The sequence below is a fragment of the Protomyctophum parallelum genome (genome assembly GCF_964188405.1).
Source record: "Protomyctophum parallelum genome assembly, chromosome: 14".
NCBI classification, from domain to species: Eukaryota; Metazoa; Chordata; class Actinopteri; order Myctophiformes; family Myctophidae; genus Protomyctophum; species Protomyctophum parallelum.
In genome coordinates, this window is record NC_139709.1 from 42,024,704 (window position 1) to 42,048,916 (window position 24,213).

General features: G+C 46.5%; 1 protein-coding gene across 6 annotated transcripts in view; it reads right to left on the reverse strand.

The window, feature by feature from the left end:
- The window catches only part of ptprfb (protein tyrosine phosphatase receptor type Fb), a 197,943-nt gene that overhangs the window by 29,917 nt on the left and 143,813 nt on the right, over positions 1-24,213 (reverse strand). For all 6 annotated transcript variants that reach the window (XM_083783083.1, XM_083783084.1, XM_083783087.1 and 3 more), the window contains 9 exons: positions 23,446-23,563; positions 22,618-23,196; positions 20,848-20,945; positions 19,555-19,689; positions 18,728-18,849; positions 17,086-17,164; positions 13,860-14,087; positions 6,821-6,978; positions 1,897-2,009 (listed from right to left, as the gene is read on the reverse strand). In XM_083783083.1, coding sequence (XP_083639209.1) covers positions 1,897-2,009; positions 6,821-6,978; positions 13,860-14,087; positions 17,086-17,164; positions 18,728-18,849; positions 19,555-19,689; positions 20,848-20,945; positions 22,618-23,196; positions 23,446-23,563 — 1,630 coding nt within the window. The remainder of the gene's footprint in view (positions 1-1,896; positions 2,010-6,820; positions 6,979-13,859; positions 14,088-17,085; positions 17,165-18,727; positions 18,850-19,554; positions 19,690-20,847; positions 20,946-22,617; positions 23,197-23,445; positions 23,564-24,213) is intronic.

The following is a 24,213-nucleotide window of genomic DNA, read 5'->3' on the forward strand; positions in this document are numbered from 1 at the left end:
GATATGGTCCATAATGTTCCTCACAGAAGACTCGCACTTGTTTATGTTGGCTGGCATAATGGCTAAGTTTGAAGGAGTGGCCGGGTGAGGAGAGAGAGAAAGAATAAATGAGAGAGGGAGGGTTTGCAAAAGAGAGAGAGAGAGAGAGAGGAGAGGCCTATAGGGCAATGGAAGACAAAAGAGAAAGGAGGCAGGAAGGGAGAGAAGGAGAACAGCACTCTATTAGAGCTGCAGCTCTGCTTAATTCTTCATTTCTTCTGCACGGGTTCAAAAGTGTGTGTGTGTCTGTGTGTGTGTGTGTGTGTGTGTGTGTGTGTGTGTGTGTGTGTGTGCGTGCGTGCAAGATGAGTGGGCTCTATAATAACCCATGAGAAGGACTTTGTGCGCGTGAGCACACACGCGCACGCACACAGAGTTGACATTTCCTCTCTGCGCCATTGTTCCCTCTGCCTGGGCTCACCTTGACATCAGAGGCAGCAGGACTCATTACCAGCTGGGGGAATGAAAGAAAGCTCAGGGTGGGAGGAGGAGTAGAAGAGATAAAGAAAGAGAGACAGACAGACAGACAGACAAACAGAAGACAGACAGACAGACAGACAGACAGACAGACAGACAGACAGAGATAGGCCAAGAAGAACAGGAGGGGGGGGGGGGGTGGATTGGGGGGGCTTCAACGGTTGAACCTTGATGTTATCTGAATTCATGCCGCATAGCTCTGCTTACCAGCAACTTGGCACTGGATAGCTGCACTGCAACATGCTTTTTGGGCAGACTTAGTTTAATGTTGTGTTGTTCTGCTAGACACTGTCATTGTGTTAGCAAGGCATTTGTGGGCTGGCCACAAATAGGCTGAGGAAAGAACAACGATGTTAACTGTACCTCATCATTGTACTGTACAGTATGTGGTACCACCATTGCAGTTATAGTATGAGTCATCACAATCTTGCAGTGTGTTTTGAAATATGGATGACTTTGCTGATCAATTGCAGGAAGCAATTTGTTTCCCCGTTTTGGAAAAAACCTCTTAACACGTGGAAAAATAGTAGTAGCTGCATAATATGAGAGCATCCTATTATTACAGTACATTGAAACAAAAAATTATGATTATTCTTTGTATGGTCTATAATATGCTTAAAGAACCATTAAGAAAACTACACAAAACTTCTATAGATGGTTTAAACTGTTAAAATTCAACAGTTTATTGTTGACTAGGAAATATAAATAAACCCTTGTCAACATCCACTCAGCGTGCACGCACGCCACACACACACACACACACACACACACACACACACACACACACACACACACACACACACACACACACACACACACACACACACACACACACACACACACACACACACACACACACACACACACACTAAAATCAATCTGAACCGTTATCAATGGATACAAAATCAGACCCGTCTGAAGTGAGTGGTGCTGTACTTGTACTGTACCGCACTGTACTATACTGTACAAGCCCTCCTCCCTGGCCTGTGTGTCTGTGTTAGGCTGTGCAACAGTGACACTTGGTGGTGAACAAACGCTATAACGCTAGGACAGACAGACCCAGGCTGAGGGACCCAGGGACACACATAGCTGTCTATAGGAGTGGTTGCACCACTCAAAGAATCATATGGATATCATCTGTAGGCTAGCCAGCAAGCTATAGCTAGCTAACTAACAGCTGTTTCACAGGGCAATGGTTACAAAATCAGAATAACTAGGACAGCTGTTATTGTTATTGTAGAGAACGCAACAAGAATGTATGTATCAATCCTATACATATTAATATTATGATACTACTGTATATCGAATACACACCACACACCACATATGGTATGTATATATACTGAAAATGTTCTATGTTTTGCAGAGACTGTTGCATACCTGGCGTCTGGTAGTTGAGTCGCCTCATTTCCACAGGATCGGAGGTGTTAGCCAACAGGGAGTCCTTCACCCCGCCAGAGTGTTCGTCCTTGGGCAGGGGAGATGCCCGCTTCCTGAAGGGTGGATAGGATGAGAGAAAGGGAGAGAGTTAACGGCGACAGTCTCCAACCATCCTACTCTGTAGTACAGACACACCGGCCTCATCCAAATGTAAGTGATGATGACGTAGGGCGTGGGGGGGGGGTGGGGGAACGTAGCCTGTGGCGATGTCTCACATGATGAGGTTAATAGTATTGGTTACCCATTCGAGGACAAGCTCAAAGGATTGGCAAAGTGCATTACCCCCCCTGACGCCGGATTTATATTTTTTGCCGGTGTCGTATGCGGAAATAGCAGAGCTACAAAGCTCACGGCACATCGTGAACTTTTAGATGTGCTGTGTGCGGCATGTGACACTATCATACCAGGGAGAATTAATTAGGATGTGCCTTCCTCCATACGGTAGCTGTCCAACTGCAGGGTTTTAATGCGTTAGAAGAAATCCTGTTATCTTCCTGGAGCTGGCTAGGTTAGGTGTGTTTGTTGCTGGATGGATGACAGCTGCTCTGTGTGTGTGTGTGTGTGTGTGTGTGTGTGTGTGTGTGTGTGTGTGTGTGTGTGTGTGTGTGTGTGTGTGTGTGTGTGTACATGTGTTCAGTATGTTTGTGCACAGCAATTGGTTTAATGTTTGATTTGCCTTGCTGTGTGAATGTCTGTGTGTCTATGTTTATGAGTGCATGTATTGTACTGTATGTGTGACAGAGTGCATGTGTGTGTGTGTGTGTGTGTGTGTGTGTGTGTGTGTGTGTGTGTGTGTGTGTGTGTGTGAATCTACAAATGGCACATTGTGTTTACTGGCTTTCCAGATTGAGTGGAAAAACAGGCACAGGCTGTAATTAGCTCATCAGTTGGGTGGCTCAACATGGGGTAATTAGACCAGTTCTGCAGCACCTGCTCTGCCTAGCCTAGCTCTGTATACAGTAGCACAACCAAACAACTCGGACTAGCTCAACTGTGGCTTCCTCCAATCGTCCATCAGACAGATGTGGGAAAGGGAAGAGAGAAGAATGTGACATTTGAGAGAGAGAATGTGTGTGTGAGTGTGTGTGTGTGTGTGTGTGTGTGTGTGTGTGTGTGTGTGCGCACGCGCGTGCGTGCGTGTGTGTCTGTGTGAGTGAGAGTGAGAGAGGGAGAGATAATGCAATCTGACTGTAGTCTAATGCTCAGACAACCAGCATCTGTTGATTTAATTTCACGTAAATCATACGCGTAAAGCATACTGCATATATATATATATGAGAGAGAAAGACTGTGTGTGAGAGAGAGCATACACTCACTGTTTCTCTGGTGTATGCTGTCAATTAGTCAGTAACAGCCACACACATTGTGGGCTTGGACACACACACGCATGCGTGCACAAACAAACACGCACACAGTACACACATCCACCCAGCTGCAGACACGCAAGCCTCCCTGACTGAATGCAAATGGAACTGGGCGTCAGGAAGCATCAGGGCGCCCTGTGGAAATTTCACATCTCATTGCACTCCATTTGCAAGTGGCGAGCGTAGGTGTTTAGGCAGCAGCAGTGCCTTCTGTGGTGAGAATACATAAAGCTGGTGGGCGTACAGCTCTGCCCGGGGTCCCCCTCTCAGCCTCCTAGCGCCTAGCCCACGGCCGCCGCCACCTGTTATGCGATGCTGCGGGGGGCTTAAACCAATGCTATCTGCGTGACGACTAATCTACTGCGAGAATCTCTTTCCTCTCCGACTGTGAGAGCCGTGCCAGCCCGTGTCCGGTTTTCCCAGGGCGAGGAGGGTCGGGGGAGGGCTGGGGTGGAGGAGTGCAGGCAAATTTTTATGATCTGCATTTCTGCACTCCCCTCTCTTCCTCTCCCCAAGCAAACAGATGCCAATCTCCACCACGCTTTGACGCCAGGCTAACTTAAACATGGCAGGCGGCTCAATAAGGGTATTCATCTCACGCTTGCTGGGAGGGCAAAAGCTGTGTGCAGGTGTGTGTGTGTGTGTGACCGGGGTTGTGCTTAATGAGGGAAGTACAGAGCCCTTTGTTGAGCTTTTTGCCCACAAGGAAGTGGTAATGGAACGAGAAAAAAAAAAAGAGCTGAAAAATCTCTAAAAAAGGGATTCTCGTGTGGAAAATGTCAGCTTAGAAGATGGGAACATTTCTATTTGGGCGGTGCTCCCCTAGCTGACATTTACTTCACAATGGCCCATTCAGCAGCAGGTGAGGTCTTGGTATAATTCAGATGGGGCCAATCTTGAAGGGCCAATGCTGACACAGGGATAATGAAAGACAGTACGAAGACAAACCACGGCGGACAGGAAGATGTGAGGGGAACACTGGAAACGGTGTGGGACATGCATTGGTTACATGGATGTGTGTGACCCATGGGGCTCCTTTGACCCCAATTATCAAGGGCTGCAGAGTCCACTTCCCTTTCATCTCTTCTTTAGTAGGTGTAATGAAGATTAGTCTGCAGAGGGGGGGGTGGGCGAAGACCTCCGCCTACCGATACGTCTGCCGACTTCTAAATTCAATGTGACTGCTAAAACTGAGTGGAAACAATTCGAGAAGAATAACTGCATTGCAGAAGCAATCCAAGGTCTTTATTGCTGTACTTCATATTGGGGTGGTGACAGGACTGGTGTCTAGGCGTAGGTTTGTTCTCGCTGCTGTTCTAGCAACTACCATGTGTTGTGATGTCACGAGATGTATTGGTCTAGGCACTGATCTCTGGTCGTCTTTCAAAGAGAGACTAGCTGACGGAACGCCTATCGGCCGACCCTGCAGCCCTTGAGGAACGGACGAGCACCATCAAAATTCACAACACAAATGAAGTGGGTACGTTTGAATGAAGGGGAGTTGTGACTGAGGCATGATGGTAGCTTTACCCACCTTTCCTGTTTGCTGCATTCACAGAGGGCAAAAAGAAGGAGGAAGAGGAGGAGGAAGGGGGGGGGATTAGAGAAGGATTAATATCGTCAATATGGACCCCCAAGACTTCTCCAACTTCTTCTGTATCCAAACCGTTGAGTTTTTCCCCTTTTTTTCTGCTAACTCTAGAGCTCAACCTGAACTTTCCACACTCTCAAACACCCTGCATACCGAAAGTGCAGCTGGGATGAAGACGTTGAAGTTAACGTTGAACTAGACTCCTATGGAAAATACCTTTCCCCCATCCCCCATTGTTCGCCGTCGGTGTGTTGGTCTTGGCGGCCCACAGTCCAGGCTGGGCCTACAAAAACAAGCCCTCAGCAGAACGCCATTATGTCTTCACGTCATGCTGCCAGTCGAGCGAGAGGGGGGCCCTTCCTGCTGCCCCCCCCCCCCCCCCCCACCACTACACCTCCTGTCATTCTGCGTGTGCGCATTGGACGGAGGAAAAAGGCTCTCTCAAACAGACACTCCACAGCAGTGAGCTGTGAGAAAGCTCCCCGGGCCTATTATTAACAAGTCTCTGTCTGAGAATACTGGTGTGAGGCAGATAATACACAGCGAATGGCTCCCAGGCGGGACCATGGCAGATTGGGGGATTTTGCCAGTGGAGTCATCTTGGTGTGAACAGGCGGAGGTACAGTATGCGCAAAAGAGATGCAGTGATGCACTTTTTTTTCTTTTTTTTTTTTTACCACTTGAGCTATACTTCTATACTTTATCGTTTGACAAATAGCGAAAAGAAACGATCTACAAGTTCACAATATGTTGCGATGCGATACATTGTAATATAGTAAATTGGCTATTTTTGCTATTTTCTAAAAAATAATGACAATTAACATTTCTAATGCTATCAGTCAACCAAAATGATGAGTAGTATCTTTGGTGTTTACTGTCAATAATCTATATACCCTGCAGGTATCCAGGTGGCCTCTGTCTATCTAATATTATCAGATAACCACTGCTTTTAAGACTTGTTCAAGGAATGAATCAATGTGTGTCTGGGTTTTTCAAATTGTCCCTTGATCTACACTATATAGAGGTCCAGACTCCATACTGGTCTACTGATATATATAAAAAAGACTTGCTCGCCAACTACAGCAAGGCGTGTGGACAGAATATTGACAAGAAAATGCCCAACTCTGTCAAGCTTGAGGACACCATTCAAAGTAATAGGACGACAGAAAAGAACCTTGAGTTCAATGGAGAGTTCAATGGAGAAGTGCCGCCATGTTCTGTTCGGTCCCTCAAGCCATCGTTCTTTTGAAATGACCAGTGTGTGTTATCCCTCTCTGCACGGCGCACGCACGCGCGCGCGCGCAGCAGTGCACATACAGACAGACACACACACACACATACAGCCACACAGCCTCCCTTCACACCACACACATTATTCTTTCCCTTACTTTCCCAAACTTTCTGACACCCTGTCACCCCGTGCTGTAACTGTTCCGATGTCAGGTGCCATTTTGGCTAAGTTTTAAGCACACTCAACCGTTAAAAACAATCCAAAATCTGGCAGCCAGAAAGGGGTATTTTCCGAATGGGAAGTCAAGTCTGTCTTTGGTCCCTCTCTCCACCCCTTCCCCCCACACTTCCCCTTACACGGCACAATTTGGTAACGAAATTGGACGTTACAGTTCCATGTGAGAGCACCTTGATGGAAGTGGCGTGTCTTATTAGTATGCCTGATGCAACGTGAGGTAACCTGCATCTGCGGCACTGAAATTCCACCACCCACACACACACACACACACACACACACACACACACACACACACACACACACACACACACACACACACACACACACACACACACACACACACACACACACACACACACACACACACACACACACACACACACACACACCACACACAGAACGACTCAAAAAGGCACACGCATTATGAAAGCAGGACTTTACCTCTTGAACAGCAGGATGGCGATGACTATGATGATGATGAGCACCACAGCCAACACTGGGCCCATGACCCACAGCATCTCTGGTTGTTCCATGCTCTGTGCCACGCTGCCAAGCATCACCTGGATGGGGTCCGAGTAGGGACTGGCAGAGTACGTCCGCTGTAGAGGGAACGCCGAGGAGAGGAGAGAGAGATAGCATGAGCTGGTCAGCTGGCAGAACTGAACTATATGGTGCACTAATATAAAAGTAAAAGAGTGTGGGCGTACACAAATGGCCCTTTACGGGTCAATTTGGTTCCATTTGTAAACTCTCATATTTCGTTTTTTGTTGATTCAATTGATAAGAAACAATAGCAAAAAATTACTTTTTGATGATTCAAGGGGGTGCATACTTAGTTTAGACTAGTCATTGGTTAGACATGGGTTAAGGTTACGTTTAGGTGTGCTGCCCCGTGGGAGGTTAGGTAAGGTTTAGGGTGAGGGTTTGAGATAGGTTGTAGTTGTAGGACTAATGACTGGTCTAACCAATGACTAGTATAAACCAAAAACTGTCTAAACGAAGTACTGCACCCGATTCAAGTAATAGAAAAAGTAATGATAATCGACAGTTTACTATTTGACCTACTGACTGCCTGGTTGAATAGCTAGTAGCTATACTGCAGCTACTGTGTCCTGCCTATATCAGACACACTAACCAGCCAGAATCCAATATTTGAGCAGCAGGCTAATATTTGGCTGGCAGGCTGGTCTTAATCTGCCACCGTGGTTGCACACATCCACACATCCCAAAGGTTTCCCTCCTCAACAACACAATAAACCACAAATGAACACATCCCTGTATGTGCAGATTCCCTCTTTCTCAGCACTACTGAGATGCAAACCGTTTTGCGTTATGCTAGCCAGCGATTTGAGGATGACTGCTGAACACGCTGTAAAAACCGTCGTAAAAACTCTGATGTTTTACTGGCGACAATAACCATCTCTGTGTACTTTGCCATGTTTTCATTCAAGCTCTGCATCGGTTCATGTAGAAATCTGTCAGTGAGTGAGTGAGTGAGTGAGTGAGTGTGTGTGTGTGTGTGTGTGTGTGTGTGTGTGTGTGTGCGTGTGCGTGTGAGAGAGAGAGAAAGAGAGAGAGAGAGAGAGAGAGAGAGAGAGAGAGAGAGAGAGATACCATAGGTGGGGAGGCAGACTGATGAGAGTGCATGTCTCTTGGTGGCCGAGATAAATGGGAGGCTGAGGAGAAGACTCATCTCCCCTTCATTAGTGTTCACACCGTGACGGAAGAGGAGGGGAGGAGGGGGAGGGGAGAGGAGAGGAGGTGTAGTGCTATTCCGCCCCAGTTTCTAAATGAGCCATCTCTCAGCTTTTTTTTACCTTTTCAAATGATGAGACTGCAGGAGGGGGCAGAGGAGGTTGTGTGTGTGTGTGTGTGTGTGTGTGTGTGTGTGTGTGTGTGTGTGTGTGTGTGTGTGTGTGTGTGTGTGTGCACGTGTGTGTGTGTGTGTGTGTGTGTGTGTGTGTCTGAGGGAACGAGTGAGCAAGGGCCTCCACTGTACAGAGTTCAAGAAAAAGGCGGTAGGTGACAGATGAATAGGTATGAAAAGTAGCCAATGAAGAAGGGAGAGGGAAAGAGAGGTGAGACATCCGTCATTAGTACTTTTGTGTGCCCAGCTACAGGCACTGTGACGGGGGAGAGAGAGAGAGAGAGAGAGAGAGGGAGAGAGAGAGAGTGAGAGAGAGAGAGAGAGACAGACAGACAGAGAGATAGAGGAGGGTGAAGGGAACCGGAAGGAAAGAGAGGAGAATGGGTGACAGATCACAGTCCCCGGAGGTGAATCGAGCTCCCAGCATGCAGCAGGAGCGGCAGGCGACAGTAATCCGGATCATTAGCCGCGCAGCAACCGGCTCTTTGGCGCGCAGGCAGATATTAATTGGAAAGATAAGCTGAGATGAGCTGAGAGAGACCTGAGTCTCTGTCATGGAGCTCTCTTATCGCCTGTCCTCTTGGGTGACATGGAGGAAGACGTGTCTGTGTATATGTACGTGTGTGTATATGTACTGTATGTATGTGTGTGTGTGTGTGTGTGTGTGTGTGGGGGGGGGGGGGGGGGGGCATGCGTGCACCTATATGAGTGTTTAAAGCATGTCTCAATCATGCCTACGTGAGAACCAGCACGTCCTGCACTCATAGAACAGGAGATTAGCCGAGTCAGGATGACTGACCGGATTTACATTTCTGCTGATAGATGGAACACAGCAGCTATGCTGCTCACTCTTCTTTTTCCCCGCTCTCTTTCGCATCTGTCACACGCACACGCACACCGCAAAATACAGTAGGCCCTTTCCAGTGCTGTGTTGCTAATGTAATCAACTGATACAAATAGAATGTCACAACAGTGGAACGCCGCTCATGTGATGACACCGCGAAAACTTCCTGTTTCTTTAGGGAGAAGGCTTTAGAAAGAAAAAAGGGCCCAGGATACGACGCTGCAGGGAATCCTGGGAAAAAAGAGATTCTTTCTTCTTTCCTTCCAGTGTGACAAATGACTGCAGCTGTGCACTGTGGAGAAAGCCATGAAGGGATCGAGGACAGAACAAGAAGAGGAGGAGGAGGAGGAGGACAGGCAGAAGAAAAGACAGGAAAGAAAAGAAAAGAGTGTGTACTCTCTCTCGCTCTCTGTCGCTCTGTCTCTCCCTCGGTCACGGCAAGTTCTGGAATCATCCATTTGAACAGCCCCAAAAATCTGATAAAAGCTCGGTCACACAGCTCCTGATGCCTCCACCCTCACAGTTGCCTGACTGACAATGGAGAGCAATAAAACAATGAACGTGTGTGTGTGTGTGTGTGTGTGTGTTACAGAGTGACAAACACAGAGAAAGGCAGTGTATTCAAGTAGACATTTTGTTTGGAATTGGAACGTTCCAAATGAGTGTTTGTGTGTAGATCTGCGCGTGACAGATCGAGTGTTTTGTGAGCGAGGGGCTTGACATTGACACAAGACACGCAAATATAAAAAGTGTGAACTTGCTTGTAAGTCCATCCCAAAACTAGTATTTCCGCGTGTGCGTTTGACAGGATGACATACTGTACTGTGTTAAAAATATTGTAAAAAAGCATTTAGTGTGTACTGAATGTGCATGTCATTGTATTTTTCTCTCCGAGACATTCTCCTTTCCTCCTTGCCTTCATCAGCGTGCGTTCACCTGAGTCGCATCCACAGCGAGGGATCGTGCAATCTTCTCTTTAAGTGTTTGTTTGAGACGGGGCGCCAGAGAGCACGAGTGAGGGAGTCAGTGGGAACAAAGCTCAGGGGATTGAGGGGGCGAGAGATACTGAGGCTACAGACGTGAATTGACTGAGGGAGAGAGAGAGAGAGAGAGAGAGAGAGAGAGAGAGAGAGAGAGAGAGAGAGAGAGAGAGAGAGAGAGAGAGAGAGAGAGAGAGAGAGAGATGCTTGTACACTAATGATGTATCAGTTTTACCTGGCCTTTGACTGAATGGACTCTTAGAAATCTGTTTTGAAATATGAATTATTTAAATTCTGTTCTGTACTCAGTCTGTAACTGTGTTTTGAATTATTCAGCTGTCTACCTTGGCTCTCAAAAACAAAAAAGATCTGAATGGTGACTGCCCTGGTTAAATACAGATGATACAGTGTGTGTGTGTGTGTGTGTGTGTGTGTGTGTGTGTGTGTGTGTGTGTGTGTGTATAAATGCATACATACGTATATAGCATATACGTTATAGTGCTTTTTCACTCCAATGCACTACTGTCTCCTGACTAAGCCTCTGGACTGCTCGCGCCTCTCAACAAAAAAAGCGGCACAAATTAGCTGCAGGGGCGTTGAGTCAGACAAGCAAAAATGAAAACATAAATAAACAAACACATTATGTGTCTGGAGTTCTGCCGTTTCCTCTGTTGTTCTCTCTGGGGAAGCCAAAGAGCCACAGTTGAAAATGAGAGGGAGGAAGCACAACAGAAGGGGGAGGGAGAGGAGAGGAGAGAGACAGAGAACTGAAATGATCAAAAGCAGAATACAAAACAGAAAAAAGGTAGAGTGATGGAAAGAAAATACCGAGTACTGAGAGAGAGAGAAAGAGAGAGTGAGAGAAATGGCAAATAAAATGTGAGAAAGCATGCCTTCATTTATCTGTAATGCTATGTGGCTCCAGGGACTATAGCTAATCTTGTCAGCTGCCCTCTGCCCTCTTTTCCTCTCTGTCCATCATCCTTCATGCCCCCCCTCTCCTTTCCCCTTCCTCCCTCCCTCCCTTCATCAGGCAAAAGTCCATCGCTCTGCCTGAACACAAAGTGCCCTCACATACCTGGAGGCATCACTACAGGCAGTTACTCACCTCTCTATCTCTGTGTCTGCCTCCCTCTCTCCTCTAATGCCAGTTAGTATCAACATTTTTAATTTCATCCCCCAGTAAAATGTGATTTTTTTTTTATCCCCAGTATAATGTGATTTTTTAAATCTCTGCGAAATCCTCAGTGTAATTTAACTCAGAGTTACAGACCCTCCCTCTAGCTTGGTTCAAGATCCACGTTCTGACTTCTAACCTGACCATTTCAACAAACCTTCTGCGTTAAACGTACATACATAATAAATAAATAAAATGGCAAATTAAATACTGCCCATAAAAAGGGAGAGGCGGCACATTAGCGCGCCACGGTAGCCTTCCACGCATTCTGCGTTTCATCTCACCATCAGAGCAATGGAGGGGACATGGAAAAAAGCCATATATTTGTCTCCCTCATTTCCTCTCTGACACACATCACACAGCATTTCATTCCTCGCCCTATTCCTCTGTATTTTATCATTTTAAATGATACTGTTTATACGCCTCTCTCATCCCATTTCACACTCCCCTCGGCTTGTTTATATGCCTCGGGTTTTGGAAAGGGGAGACATGAAGGCACACGTGCGCTCTCCTCCTCTCCTTTATGATCCCTCTCCTCATTCCTCATGCCCTTCTCCCCACTGAACCCTACGTGGACTGATTATTGGCTGTCGATATTATATATATATTGCTGGACCGTACGTGAGGTCTTACTAAACAGCGAGGTGGTCCTGTTTGATCTATGCCCAGGGGGAGGGGGGGGGGGGGGGGGGGGGTGAGGGGCTTTGGATGAGGAAGAGTGCCTGTGTGGGACTTATGAGAGGCAATGAGAGGCAACAAAGACATTATTTACTATAGTAGTGCGCATGTGGTAGCAGTGGCACTAGTAGATACTCCCACAGTTTTGATAGGTCGCCTGTTTAGTTTCCATGGCAGTAGAGTCTCAAGTCTGAGAGAGTCTGTTTTATGTAAGTTATGTATGTAGTTTGATGCGTCGTATTGAAGGAGTGAAGTTAAAAGCAATGTGTGTGTGTGTGTGTGTGTGAGTGTGTGTGTGTGTGTGTGTGTGTGTGTGTGTGTGTGAGTGTGTGAGTGTGTGTGTGTGTGTGTGTGTGTGTGTGTGTGTGTGTGTGTGTGTGTGTGTGTGTGTGTGTGTGTCATTGCGATCAATGGAATGACCTCCTATAACGTCCACCTCAGCAGACCAGCTCTGATCCTATCTCTTATGTGAGATTGATCAGCCTGATATACTGTGTGTGTGTGTGTGTGTGTGTGTGTGTGTGTGTGTGGTATATATATATATATGCACACGTACACGTACACACACACTGTATATCCCCGTGCATAAGCCAAGGCGGAAAGCATGGAGCAGCAATGACGATTTTAAGCATCCTTTGAAGTCAAGTGCATGAGGCTTGAACTACTGCATTCTCCGTTGTCCACTGCTACCCATTCCTCTCTTCCAGGGGGGGGGGGGGGGATTAATGGAGGGGCTTTAGGGACACTTAAAGGCTACGTTTCATGGGAATCAGGGCCCACTTTACGGGCTCCCGCGGGCCCTTTGGCCAGACCTTAGTCTCCCCCTTAACTCTCAGTCGCACTAATCAATCCCGCCTGCACTCGCCATGGTGGCAAGGAACAGGGACAGAGAGAGGCAGAGAGGCAGAGAGAGAGAGAGAGAGGGAGAGAGAGAGAGAGAGAGAGAGAGAGAGAGAGAGAGGGAGGGAGGACAGAAGTCAGGAGGAAAAAAACAAGAAAAAGCGGGAGAGTCAAAGGTGAGAAGCAGCAAGAGAGAGAGATAAATGTGTATAAAAACAATAAAATACATGACAGAAGAGACGGGCGAGATTCAGTCATTGGGGATGTTTGTACAGGCGGCATATATAGGTTGGCCAAGGCTTTAGCCACTAATGAATATGCATGAGGTGGGCAATGGAAGCGCCCAGAGCAATCGGTGTCTCTCTCTCACTGCTGCCTGCAATGTGAGGTTTCCTCCTAGACTGACCCTCCGTGTTATAGGCATGCTTCTTTGACAAGCGCTACAAGGCTTCAACGTGGACAGCAGGCACTGTAGTATTCTGAGCTGTATAAAGAGAACCCGCGCTAGTCTCTGTAGAACAGTGGCGGGAGTCAGGAATCTTGCTGTCCCGTCTGATAAGAGGGCCAGACGTGAGCTCGGCGCTGGCACTGACTTTTACGGGGAGTGATGTTCCGAAGGTTGGTGTGGGGGTGGGGGCAGTAAAAGACAACAACGGCAGCAATTTGGCATGGCCTTTTCAAGAAGAGACGTCGTAATTTTTGACAGGGGCAAAGGGACAGAGTCGTTGGAGGCTGAGCACACGATAAAGTTGAACCAGTGTAATTTGCAAGATGTAAAGGTTATTGATTTCCATGCACAGCACAGTTTAGATTCCCCCTAGCTGAAACATTTAAATCCTTGAATCAACTAATTAACAATCTACAGTAAATGACTAAATGCAGTAATTAAAAACTAATCATTGCCGTTTCACCTGACAACTCCATTAATGAAATCAACCCTGAGCCAGGGCACACGAAGTGAAATGACGCGAAGGACATACAAACTAAGAAAAAGCTCTGTGTGTGTGTGTGCGTGCGTGCGTGGCGTGTGTGCGTTGCGTGCGTTGCGTTGCGTGCGTGGTGTTGCGTGCGCGCACATGTAATGAGCATCTTACATGTTTGTCGTTGGTGTCCTGTTCCTGCTCCTTGAGTGCAGCCACGACAAAGCAGAGGTACTGCTGGTGCTGCAGTGGCTTGTTGTAGAATCCGTTGTAGGTCTTCTCGTCTCCCAGGGTGAAGGTCGGAGGCAGGGAGGCCAGCTTGGCAGCAACGTAGGGCTTGGCTGAGTCCAGCTGACGTCTACGCCTCCGTCTCAGGATGAGGCCCTCGGTCGACTCCATCAGCTGTGGGAGATAGAGGAGGGCCCAGAGGGCAAAGGTTATCCAGTGGTCAGAAGGCAGAGACAAAGAGACAACCAGGTGCTCACCGGAGACTTATACGTCAATAATGTTAAAACTTAAAGGGCCACTTCACCCCTTTTGCAACCAGATCTTATTTTAATTATGTTTTTATGTGGGTAATTTGTGTTTTTAGATATTTCAGTATTTCAAAGTGTCCATGGGCTCCATGATGTCATGGACACAGGGCTCATTTCCTTCATGGACTACAATCCCCATAATGCTTTGGTCCACTGCTCCTCCTTGTGGATAGGGGGAGGGCTATCTTACTGAGACAACATGTAGTCCAGGAAGTAAGTGAGCCCGGTGTCCATGACATCATGGAGCCCATGGAGACTTTGACATAGTGAAATATCTAAAAACGCATATTACCCACATAAAAACCCCAGGAAAGTGTTTCTTGTCTCCCAAACATCATTAAAATAAGATCTGGTTGCAAAAGGGGTGAAGTGGCCCTTTAAAACAGTAAAAAAGTGCGCCTGGATCAGTCGGGGTATAACATCATAGTTAAAAGGGAGAAGATACTTTATTTAACCTGCAGTGTACTAATTAAATTGCTCTTTTTATTTTAGTTGCACGACATAGGCGCTCACTCAGCCAGCGGCTCGCCTCTGGGCCTCGCTAATGGCGCGTCTGCTGTCTTGTTTTCAAATGATGTAAAAAAATAAAATAAAAAGTCATGAACGTAAAACCATTCTTTACTCAGTTGAGGAGAGTGAAACAAAACAAGAGCTCCCCTCCCTCTGGCCCATCCAATCTAGCACTAAACGCCTCAGAGCATTCTCATAGCCTACTCTCTGGTGGGTGGCAGTGTGTGTCAGGGTGATTATTTGCTTGCTCCCCCCCCCCCCCCCCCCCCCACCCCACCCCCCAATTTCCTGGCGGTTGGGGTTTTGTTACTACATTTGCCATAGAGATATATCACACTCATACGTGGCCTCGCTTTGATGAGAACAGCTGTTGATTGAAACGCGACCTTTCGTGCTACAGTCCTGAACATTAACACCTGCCACCCGTGGAGATCTTGCTTGTACGACTATATGCCTCCATGAAAGAGACTAGTTTCTATATTAATATTGTTTGGCTCAAGGATGCAGTTTGATGTCCTCAGACAATACAGTGTGAGCACAGTTGGTGATGACTCCAGCAACTCTCATTCTGAGCCCTGCGAGTAACGGGCCTGTTAAATAAATGAACAGCAGCCTCCAGCAGCGCAGCATTGTCTGTGGGGTTCATATGCAGTTTGTTTCTCTCCGTCAAATGGTGTCTTGCACATTGCCCCTGACTGTAGCTTTATTAAAACATTATGTTGGTGGGAGGAGACACTGGCCTGCTTCTGCTTAATGATTCAGGGAGTCTCGAGTCTCTACGCTCGGTCTCCGCTCTTATTTCTACTGGGAGCCTCCAAACTATGATCCAAGCCTTACACTTTTACTTAAAAATGACGCTATTAATATTTAGGCGTGTCATTTAGCCGCAGTTCCCCTCCGGCAGACACAGGCCGGCTTTGTTCAATGGAATAATAAAATCATAAATCTTTATCAGCGTGGTGTGCAACTTTTGTTTTGAATGTGCAAACACATGAAAGGAAAAGATTAAGAATGACTACGGGAAAAGGGGTTGAACCAGCTAATATACAGTATGATGTGACAGAACGTAAAGTCATAATATACTACACATACACAATCTCAGAGTTCACCAGGCTATTTGAAGTGGGGCTGGACCATTGCAGTTGTTGCCTTCTACAGTATATTAAAAAAAATGCGCATATTTCTATATCTATTGTTCCCGTTCTAAACTAAATCAGATAAGACAGCATGCAATATACAGAATATACAGAATGTGCAATTATAGATGAATTATTAACACGGCAGGCTCGATCCTGCCGTGTTTATCCTTCACATAAAAACTCAGACAATGCTTTGAAAACCCCAGACGGGCACAGTATGCAGGCCATGGCCATGCAAGTAGTTCTATCCAGTCCTACTGTCTGGACCCAGAGATAAGATAATTTGGGCCTTTTTCTGCCTTTATTTGATAGTGTACAGTAGACTGCAGGAAATTGGGAGAGAGATAGATCGGGCTGGATTAGCAGCTTAGGTGCCCGGACATCTACAGCAGCCGTCGGGGCCCTCTGGACCCTAACCCATTCTGACCGGGCACCCATTTTGGTGTTAGCATCATGTTATGCTTTACCTATTGAAAAATAGCAGATCTACAAGCTCATATCGCGCCACCGAGTGGCGCGATACGAGCTTGTAGGTCTGCTATTTTTTGAAAAATCGAAGAACGACTGAATTTTTTAAAATCTGATCTCAGGTCAGAATGGGTTGATCAGACCAGTGTGTGTCCAGTGGAAACCTCGTATGAATCTGATCTCAGGTCAGAATGGGCTAGTTGACCGACGACAGGGCAGCAGGGGGAAATCAGCCCTCGACTGCTTCTGACATAATACATACTAGGGGGCAAGGCTTCCCTCACTTTGAGTGGCACCGAACGCAGAAGCCACGGGGGTGTCTTTCTGACAGAAAGACCAGTCTGGTAACTGCCTTTCTGACAGAATTACCATCTGATTCATGCATTTCTGAAATATACTGTGATACATGTATTAATTCTGAACCCTAACACTAACCGAACCCTAAACTCTAACCCTAACTTCAAAGACTGTGTTGCGGTCTAAAACTTTACTTTATAGCCAAAATAAAAAGGTTGTTTGCGCATGGCACAAAAATAGAAGCACAAGCAGGATTCGAACCCTGGAGGCATGGACTGAAAGTCGAGTCACTAGACCTCTATGCTACGAGGCGGCTGGCAAAAAGCACAAAGAACATGACAACGCCCAACTCATGTAAAAAGAAAGAAAATCCATTACCCTTTTGCAACAAGCAGACTTCCTACACTACTTCTTTGACCGTAACGTAACTGCTCGTCAGCCGTCACTCACCTCATCCAGGTCCATCTCGTCCGGGTTCTCCCATCGACGCGCCGACGTGGACATGGGCACCACCACGATGAAGTACCACCTGCCAAGGCAAACAGAGATCTCACTTAACACACACTGGAGCTGAATCTCTGGACACCGCCAGAAGGAAGATGGCCACGTGTATTAACAACAAAGTAAGGATATTAAGCACAACATAATCTCACTGTGTGTGTGTGTGTGTCGGTTGGGCTGGAATTCAAAACTTCGTTGGTGATACAAGGAGGTTCTGACACAAGGTCGAACGCTAGCAGATTGGCACTGCTTTCTCCAATTAATGGCTAATCACTAAGAACATCTGCCGCTTCGCTCCGGAACAAACAGCCATATCCCACTGAGACAAGCCTTCATCAAATACACAGCCCCGTAGGATTCCTGTAGGTTAATAGAACGCACCCTGTGATAGCTCTGCGTGTGTGTGCGTGTGACTGTGTGTGTGTACGTGTTTTTGTGTATGTGTGCAAAAGGAAGTGTGAGTGTGTGTGCTGCCCCCTGTTTGTGTCTGTAAGTTTGACTCTCTCTCTCTCTACCAATCTTAAGTTTTTCCTCTCCTGCTCTCTTCAGAAATCACTTGTGGAGAAAATACTGTCTCCCGTGTCTCTAACTCTGTGATTCAACGGTCAGTCAAGTGTCGGAGATGGTAGAAGACATGTATAACAAGATCTCTCCCTCAGGCCTACTCCACCCCTATCGCCCCAATCACCTGCACCCTTCACGTGTCAATCTGTGCTGGATCCCTGCCAGTCCAGTAATCTTTTTACCAATCAGGGCTCTGCTCTCTCCACGCTCAGCTGCAACTCTGCCTTACATCCTCCAGGACTGATGGAGCTGTATGTGTGTGTGTGTGTGTGTGTGTGTGTGTTTCAGATGATAAGCCAGTTTCAGACAGCGACCACCTGTCGGGGTCAGATGCAATGCTGCTGGCAATTTCAACCAGGCACACAAAAAAGAAAAGAAAATATTACCCAATTGGACCGAAAGTGATAAGTTGCTATAATCATCAGCCTTCATGTCACTGAGTTGGAAAAGTTTCAAGTTTCAAGTGTTGAAATGTGGTTAGCAGTGGCACAGACCTCAGGTCAGCGTGTGTCCTTATTGCTGTGCTGTGCTGCAGCACTGTTAGTTACCTGAGTTCAAGGCTGTCAAACTGCCAGGAAAAGCCTTGTCGTGACTGACTCGGCCGCATTTAATTCAAACCTTAGCACTTTGTGGGTTGAACTTTCCCCAAATTCGTTGTAAGATTTGTATTAAAGAAGAAAAAAAAACAGTCAGGACAAAATGAGAAAAGTTCCATAGGGAAGCGTGCCCTGTGCCGGGCTCTGGGCTGACTGATGAAGTGCTTTTTGGTGACAGTGCAAAATCCTTGCATGTCAATTTAACTCAGAGTGTGTAAAAAAACGTGGTAAATTGATTCACTGGATTTTGCAGTGTAGTAATAGCAGATGGGGGGAGGGGGGGTCTTTTGCTGCATTAGAATCATTTACTCTACAGTATATGGTGTATAGCCACAAAATACTTATGACAACAATGTAGGCTCTGGAGTCCACGTTGAGAACCACTGATTTATACTGTTTCACCTGTATTCTAATGTGCACTCAGTACTGACCTGACTTGCGCGTTGGTCTGGACTTTGGGCAGATCGATGGTCAGCTTGTTGCTCTGGGTCTGCTGTTGGCTGTAGAGCACAGGCTTGGTCTTGAGCAGGTCTGGGGCGGTGCGGATGGACACCTAGGATGGACATAGGGCAGTCAGTATAGTCTTTTAAGAGCCTATAACAAACAAAGGTTGCTGGTTTGCTCCCAACCACCCAAGTCACAGAGCTGAGTAGATGACCCTAGATTTGCCTTTCTACCTCTGCCTTTCTTTGGCATGTCCATTAAAACAACTGGAAGACATTCATTTTCCTCATGGGCTTTTTTTCCATTTCTCTATGAGGATGTCTTGCATTCAACATATCCATGACACAAAACCCAGACATTTCACACCACTGAAATTAAATCAGTTGGCGTAAGAGAACTACAATACCCAGCATTCCCGGTACATCAGACACTCGGTTGCAAAGTATGTCAATAGTCAATTTAAAAAATATATATTTAATTTAAAATATGATAAAACCCAACATTGGGATGTTTTGAATGCTAAGCACTTCCACCGGGCGTCACGATTTTGGCTTCAGTTGTTAACACTTCCCGTCATCAGTTGGAACCAGTAAATTGGTGTGGCCAGCTATTTGCTCCGATCTCCGTTCTGGGCAATTAAGGTGTTAATCCCGTCTGAGTAAAAGAAACTCAACCTTTTCTACTACTCAGCTCTACGTGTCATGTCAAACACCTGAGACACTAGGTCCCTGTAGCAGGTGTCCAGGTCAGGTGAAAGGCTGCTAGTGTATATGATGTGAAAGGCGGTACGGTACGGTACGGTACGGTACGGTACCTGTTGCTGGAGGCCTCCAGCGCTGTTGCCCCGGCTCATCAGGACAAAGGAGTAGTCCGTATCAGGCTGCAGCCGCGTGATCAGCTTCCTCTTTAGGTTCCCCTGCACCTCCACACTCTGCTGGTTGTACAGGATCTGTGGGGAGAGAGAGAGAGAGAGAGAGAGAGAGAGAGAGAGAGAGAGAGAGAGAGAGAGAGAGACGCATACCTGCAGTGTTAGTACAGCTGCCTTCACGCAGAAACACACACACGCACACAGTATATGTACTAAATGGTAAATCATTCACACACAAATTCATACACTGATGGCGGCGGATGCAAGGCACCAACCAGCACATCGGGAGCAATAACAGGTTCAGAGTCTTGCTCAAGGACACTTTGACACTAACTCTGGGGGAGCCCGGGTTTGAACTGGCAAACCTTGCGGTTACCATCCAGCCACTCTACCCCTGAGCCACCGCCACCCCATGAACTGTTGACAGGTGCAATCTTTCATGCTTTTGTCATTCACTCAATCTCTCTCTCAGCCGGCCAGTCATACATGCACGCACACACTAGAGTAGATATGCAACCTCTTGTTCTCACCATCCTTTTCTCACACAGACCATTGGGTGCGCATGTTGCGCGAGCGCACGCACGCACGCGCACGCACACACACACACGCACACGCACACGCACACGCACACGCACACGCACACGCACACGCACACGCACACACACACACACACACACACACACACACACACACACACACACACACACACACACAGTAATATACTGTATGGCCTTTAGGGAGGCAGCCACACCTCGCATCTTTTCACACTGCCGTATATGTGACCCATTACGATGAGGTGGGAATAGATCTAATATAATTTTGACACATTATTGCACACATTATTCACAGTCTCACAAATGAATAGTCTTCTGGAATTTGACTCAAATACAAAAGGGGAGGAAAACCTCCACCCATCTTCCAATGGTTGTCTCTCTTCACAGCCCAGTGAGAAAAGCTCAAGCTCCTTTGTTAATTTGATATAATATATAACAGAGAGCATAACAAGGATATTATTACCAATTCAAAATGATCTTCCACTATGTAATGTAATTACTTGTGAGGCTGCTGAAGGTAAAATATCATTTATCTAATGGTTTATTAAACCAAAACTATGTATGTTGCAGTTTATACCTATGTATGCATGGTAACTATTGTCAACTGGGAGATGAATGGAATGGAAACATGACCAGCAGGCGACGCTAGGCATAGCTTTTCCACCTGGTGCAGCTTAGCACTTACCTTGAAAGGCACTTGGGACTTGTAGTTCTCTGGCACTTCCCAGGTGAGAAGGACCGACGTTTTCATGACTGCTTTGACGCCAAAACTGGTGGCGAATGCTACGGGGATAACGTGGTCAGGAAAAGAAGAGAGCATTTGTTGAACACGTAAAGCATGTAGTGCATGTTATGCTGCAAAGTGAGTGTAATCTTTACTAAGCTGGGTAATTCAAATTTCACACAGCGAATAACCCCTGCTGATGAATGTGAGACTTTGCTATAGCTAATGGCCAAACTCGACAAGCTACGGAGGGCGTGGAGAGGGGTGGGGGGGAAAAAACACAATCTAGGATCTCATTCACGCCTGGTTACCGATCTTTTAAAAATAGCTTTTATCCCCCTAAGCCTGTTCCATCTATTTATACCTTCTCTTTACACCAATGAAATATGTAACAGCCATGAAATGTATATGGCAGAGAGGGCGGGATTGTTGTCGTGTCTTAAAAATAGTGTGCCTGGTGCACGCACATCTGGTGATAAATAACAGATTCTAGCATTCATGAGATCATAAAATGCATGAGGTGGTGGAACATAGGAGCTGCTTAGAGTGGAGAGGAAGCTGCATGCTATCAATGCGGTGTGTGTTCGTATATGCGTAATAAGATTAGTAGTCTCTAAATCAATAATTACACAACTATACTGTTCAGCATGGCCTGGTGAGGAAAACAAAGGACGAAACGGGTCCATTGTGTGCTGAGTCAAAGACAGGTGCTTATGCGACATTTAGATGTGTGTATGTGTATGTGTGTGTGTGTGTGTGTATGTGTGTGTGTGTGTGTGTGTTTGTGTGTGTGTGTTATGGCGCAATTGGTCTCCAATAAACACATTTTATAAACACTAAATTAATCATCATTTAAGCGGTGTGAAAACATGCATTCCTGTGGGTAACTGAGGAAAGGAGTCTAAATTAATTATGGATTATAGTAAGTCTAGATTAATTATAGATTGACATTATGTGATGCATATGGTTATTAATAACCATGCAAATAATTGAAAAGGCACCCATGTATATAAAATTGTTCGATATTGAACACTCTGGTTATCAAACAATATCTGGAGGTATGTAACAAAAAGTGACAAGGTGCCAAAGAGTAAAAAAATGCAGAAACTAAAAAAAAATGTAGAAAAGCCTCCAGTATTCTTGAGAAGTTATTTTGTCTGCACTCAGCGGTCACATTGAACATGCTGAGTAGAGTTCAAATATGAATTTAAGTGCAAGATGGGAGTAAAAAGCATAAACCCACTAGTAAACAAACAACAGTCCGTTACAGAGTTAGGGCTGGATGATTTGGAGGGGTTTGGAAATTGATATTTATGATTATCTTTTGAAGCCAATCTGGTTCACTGCATAACCACCACAACACTAGATACTGTCAACATTATACAATCAATGGAACATACAATTGTTATTTAATTGCATGTTTAATGGATTGACTATAAGTCCATCCAAGTACATGACATTACTGCAGAACATTTTACAAAGCATACCACAGTGTTTTAATTTCTTTAAATAATTACAGTAACCAGATATCCATATTTTTTTTAATTCAACATTTCTGGGGATTAAATCCACATTAAAGACGATCTACTTCTCTGGCTAGTATTCATGTCACCTTGATGAAGTCATAACTGTTTGAATTTCATATTTTCAGCAAGACTGAATAACAAACGAGGTGCCAAAGACTCAATAGTTCCGTGAGTATGCATGCGTGCCATTATGCGCGACTCTTACCTGGCGACGTAGACATGGTCCTGCTTTGGATGCTGGGGCTGATGGGTCCGCCGCCTTTGTTGGTGAAGGCCTGCACGCGAATGTCGTAGGTGGTGTCGGGCTTGAGTCCCTGGATGGTCATGCGCGTGTCCATGGTGCGGTTGGTGGTGTTCTGTTGGCTGTTGATGTCCCGGTACACCACCACATAATGGATGATCTTACCGTTGCGCTCCGGCAGCGCCGGAGGCTCCCAGGCGAGCTGGGTGCTGGAGGTGGTCAGGCCTGTCACGCGAAGGTTGAGAGGGAAGCCCGAGGGAACGTCCTCCGGGGTGCTGATCTCCTTCATGTAGGCCTCGCCCGAGCCCGCCCGGTTGCGAGCGCTGAGTCTGAAGACGTAGGTGGCGCCCTTGTGCAGTCCGGTGACCGTGTAGTGGTCGTCTATCCTCCGCAGCTCGCGGGAGGTGAAGGCCTCGTCCTCAGTGCGCTTGTACTGCAGCTGGTAGCCCATCAGCTCACCCACCATCTCCTTGGGGGGCTGCCACTGGATCAGTGCCGTGTTCCCCATGGTGGTGCTTATCATCATCGTGGGCTTGCCTGGCACTAGAAACAAACAGGGGGGCAGTGGAGTTGGGTGTTGTTGAATGAAATGAAATAAAAGTAAAGTTTTCATTAAGAACGTTGCTCAAGAGCACCTGAATAGAGGATTAAATCTGGCAGTCAGTGTTACTGAATGAGAGAGGCTTTTAGTATTTAAGGTGTCAAACAAAAAGAAAAGATGGATGTTGGCAAATGGACGAATCACAAGACTAACCTGCCACGCCAGCTTGACTATAGGTTCCCATCTCTTACCTGCGCCTGTGGTGGTGATAACTTTGGCTTTGCTGCGTGCTCCATCACCCTTGGTGGTGTATGCCGCCACAGTGACGGAGTAGGTTGTCTCGGAGTGCAATCCTCCGATGATGGCCTCCTGTGAAATGGGGCGTGACAGCAAAGGCTTAGAATTTGACAGGGAAAAAGTTTCAGTTGAGGGACACCACCGTAGACTCCAAATGAAACAAATTATGCCAACCCTTCACACAAAAAGCACTTATCGCCCGCACACACGCGCACACACGCACACGCACGCACACACACACACGCACACAGCATCCCCTCGCCCCCAAAAAAGGTTAGACACCCCTCTCCATCCACCTGTAGCTGTTTCCCTGATCCGTTCACCTGAAACAGGTAGACACATTAGAGGTGTGTAATGGAGAAAGGCTTCACGGGCACTCCACCACAAGCACACTGCAAAATCCTGAGTGTTAATTCAACTCTGACAGAGTTCATTACTTCCCTCTCTTTAGCTCAATTGACACTGCGGATTTTACAGCGTGCGGGGCCAGTCGAGAGACTTTCTTTGTCGAGAAAACCTCCCGAGCCCAACGGTAAGGCACACACGCAGGAAAATGGTTAACCAACAAATGAACCAAAACAGCATCGATAAGCATGGGATTATGTCCAGCGGACCTCAAACACAAGATGCTTTAAATGATACCACGCAATGCCATGTGGGTCCATTGTTACACCACACCACATGCGTCAATGGGATGAATAATAGAACCACATTGACAGCAA